We start from the raw sequence: 2397 nt of genomic DNA, 5'->3' as shown, positions 1-2397 counted from the left end.
GAGCAGCCCTTTAAGGGTGGCACTCACCAGCCTTGATATGAGACCATTCTGAGGTCATCATCAGTAATGGTTTCCAGAAAGACATCCTGGGAAACACCAAAGTCCAATAGGGCTTTGAATGCTCTCCCTCCAGAAATATGTAAACTATATATTTGATGTGCTCGTTAAACACTTTTTCTATCAGATTGATTGCCCTGATGTGCGTATCTCTGTTTCAAGCAAAAATTGCAAGGAGCCTTGCTGGTTCTATGGACTAGATGTTGGGTGGTTAACCACAAGGCTAGCGGTTTAAAACACTAGTTACTCCTCAGGAGAAAGATGAGATTATATGTTGCCATAATGATTTATTGTCTCAGAAATCCTAAAGGGCATTTCAGCTCTGCCCTGTGGGTGGCTATGAGTTGGAATCAACCCCTCCATGACAGTGTAGCATCAATTCTTGGGCATCCTGAATCAAGGTCTAGGTAGGTATTTTCAAGGCCGCCCAAGATCCTCATGTATTCTGTTGGGAGGGTTCCTAGCATCAAACAGTAGGGCCTATGTTTCAAATTTGAACTCAAACCCACAGCTCACAGACAGCGATTTTGTTCTTGCTTAGTTTTCTAATTTAAAACAATTTTGCTTTTCTTCTTACCTAATCTGTATAGATATTTTTACCTAAGCTGTATAGCTATCTTTGCCTGCCCTCACACTTGTGTATCTTGCTTCCCTCACAGTAATTATTGACTCCATTTATAAAGTCACCGAGGGTCGGCAGTCGGAAATATTCCACAGACAAGCGGAGGGAAACTTTGACCCCAGCTGCTGCTTCACCATCTACCATGGCAACCACATGGAGTCCCTGGACCTCATCACTTCCAACCCCGAGGAGGCCCGCACCTGGATCACAGGCCTCAAGTACCTGATGGCTGGCATCAGTGACGAAGATTCCCTTGCCAAGAGGCAGAGGGCTCATGACCAATATCCTCTCTGGTTTGAACTGTGTGCGCGTGTGCGCGCGTTCGCACGCGCACCAAGTTAAGAGAATTAGACTACCCTTTGCTTTTTCCAGGATTCCTGCTGGTGTACTGGGTGAAGCAAACAGTGGTTTTAACCCATCAGCCACTCCCCAGGTGACGGATGGCTGCCTGTACTATCATTTAGGCACTCTGACCGGACAGTAGTGGGGTTTCTTTTTTAAATTTCCCCATAATTTTGAGGGCTAGAGCTACTTTCCATCTCACCTTTCTAATTTCCTTCTCCGTCCACCCCTCCCCCAACCTTCCTCTCACCTCGAATACGTGAACTGGGATACAGATGTATAGACACTTGGGTTTGTATGTGCTCAGAGCCAACTTCCTGTGAGGAGTCTGGATGTTGTCTCGCAGTCTGTAGGCTGAACTTTCCTGAGAGAGGTGAGGAACACAATAAATGCTATTACCGGTACCTTTAAAATTGTAGAAATAGTCATTAACTATAGCCAGAAAAGCACTAATTTGAATGAAAGAAAATCTTACTTTGTGTTGAAGTAAGTTTAGTGTAAATTTTTTTCTTATCGCCAATTATAGACCACGCATTGTGCTCCTTCCTCCATTCCCTTTCTCTCTTTAAATTACGGTTTGGAAAGGAAACTGATTGCTACTCAAGGGGAAGCTATTTTTCCCCCTTAATAACATTTACTCTCTCTAAATTACTGGCGTCTGAGCCTCACTTGATTAAGCCCACTCTTGTGGTACTACAGGGTGGACAAGATAAATGATTAACATGGCCGGCCTGAAAGCACCTTCCCACTAGTGGTGGTGGGCTTTCGGCATGGCTTCCCTGGCTTCAATTTCCTTTTCTGAAAAGTAAGGGCATGAGACTAGCTGGAGGCTCTGTTTTCTGCCTTCACATCTTGAATGGCCTTCATATCCTCTATGTAGGGAGAAATACTGTTTTGTTCTCATTGGCATGTATGCCCCAGTCCTTTTCTCGAGTGGTGATGCATTTGTGCTGCTCTATCTACAATCCCAAGGAGCACTGTTGGTGCAATGGTTAAAGTGCTCAGGTGCCAACTGCAAGGTCGACAGTTCAAACCCACCAACTGCTCCCTTGGAGAAGAGGTGGTAGTCTGTTCCTGAAAAGATTTACAGCCTTGGAAACCTGCTGGGGGCAGTTTTACTCTGTTCTGTAAGGTCACCGTGAGTTGAGATTGACTTAACACAATGGGTTTTTCTATAAGCCCATACCTAGAATATTGTTGGAATGGAATGAAAATAGCCAGCTTGTAAAAGGGTCTCAATAGTGTGAAGGTCTGAGCTGATGAGCTGTGATGCTTTCATCGATATTCGCAGCATGTAGAAAAGTGCAACTGGGATTCATAAATGACCCAAGTGCAAACATCACAACTGATTTTTCAATTCTTTATTTTTATTTTAT

At 44.2% G+C, this 2397-nt stretch overlaps 1 protein-coding gene across 1 annotated transcript in view; it reads left to right on the top strand.

The window, feature by feature from the left end:
- PLCH1 (phospholipase C eta 1) overlaps window positions 1-2397 on the top strand; it is a 261944-nt gene that overhangs the window by 148505 nt on the left and 111042 nt on the right. The window contains exon 4 of the mRNA XM_045297657.1: window positions 717-960. Within this exon, the coding sequence (XP_045153592.1) occupies window positions 717-960 (244 nt within the window). The remainder of the gene's footprint in view (window positions 1-716; window positions 961-2397) is intronic.

This window comes from Echinops telfairi, unplaced genomic scaffold (genome assembly GCF_000313985.2).
Source record: "Echinops telfairi isolate 266 unplaced genomic scaffold, ASM31398v2 ScPeMD7_7420;HRSCAF=8458, whole genome shotgun sequence".
NCBI classification, from domain to species: Eukaryota; Metazoa; Chordata; class Mammalia; order Afrosoricida; family Tenrecidae; genus Echinops; species Echinops telfairi.
The sequence above is the reverse complement of the archived record's forward strand: the minus strand, read 5'-3'. Positions and strand labels throughout refer to the sequence as shown.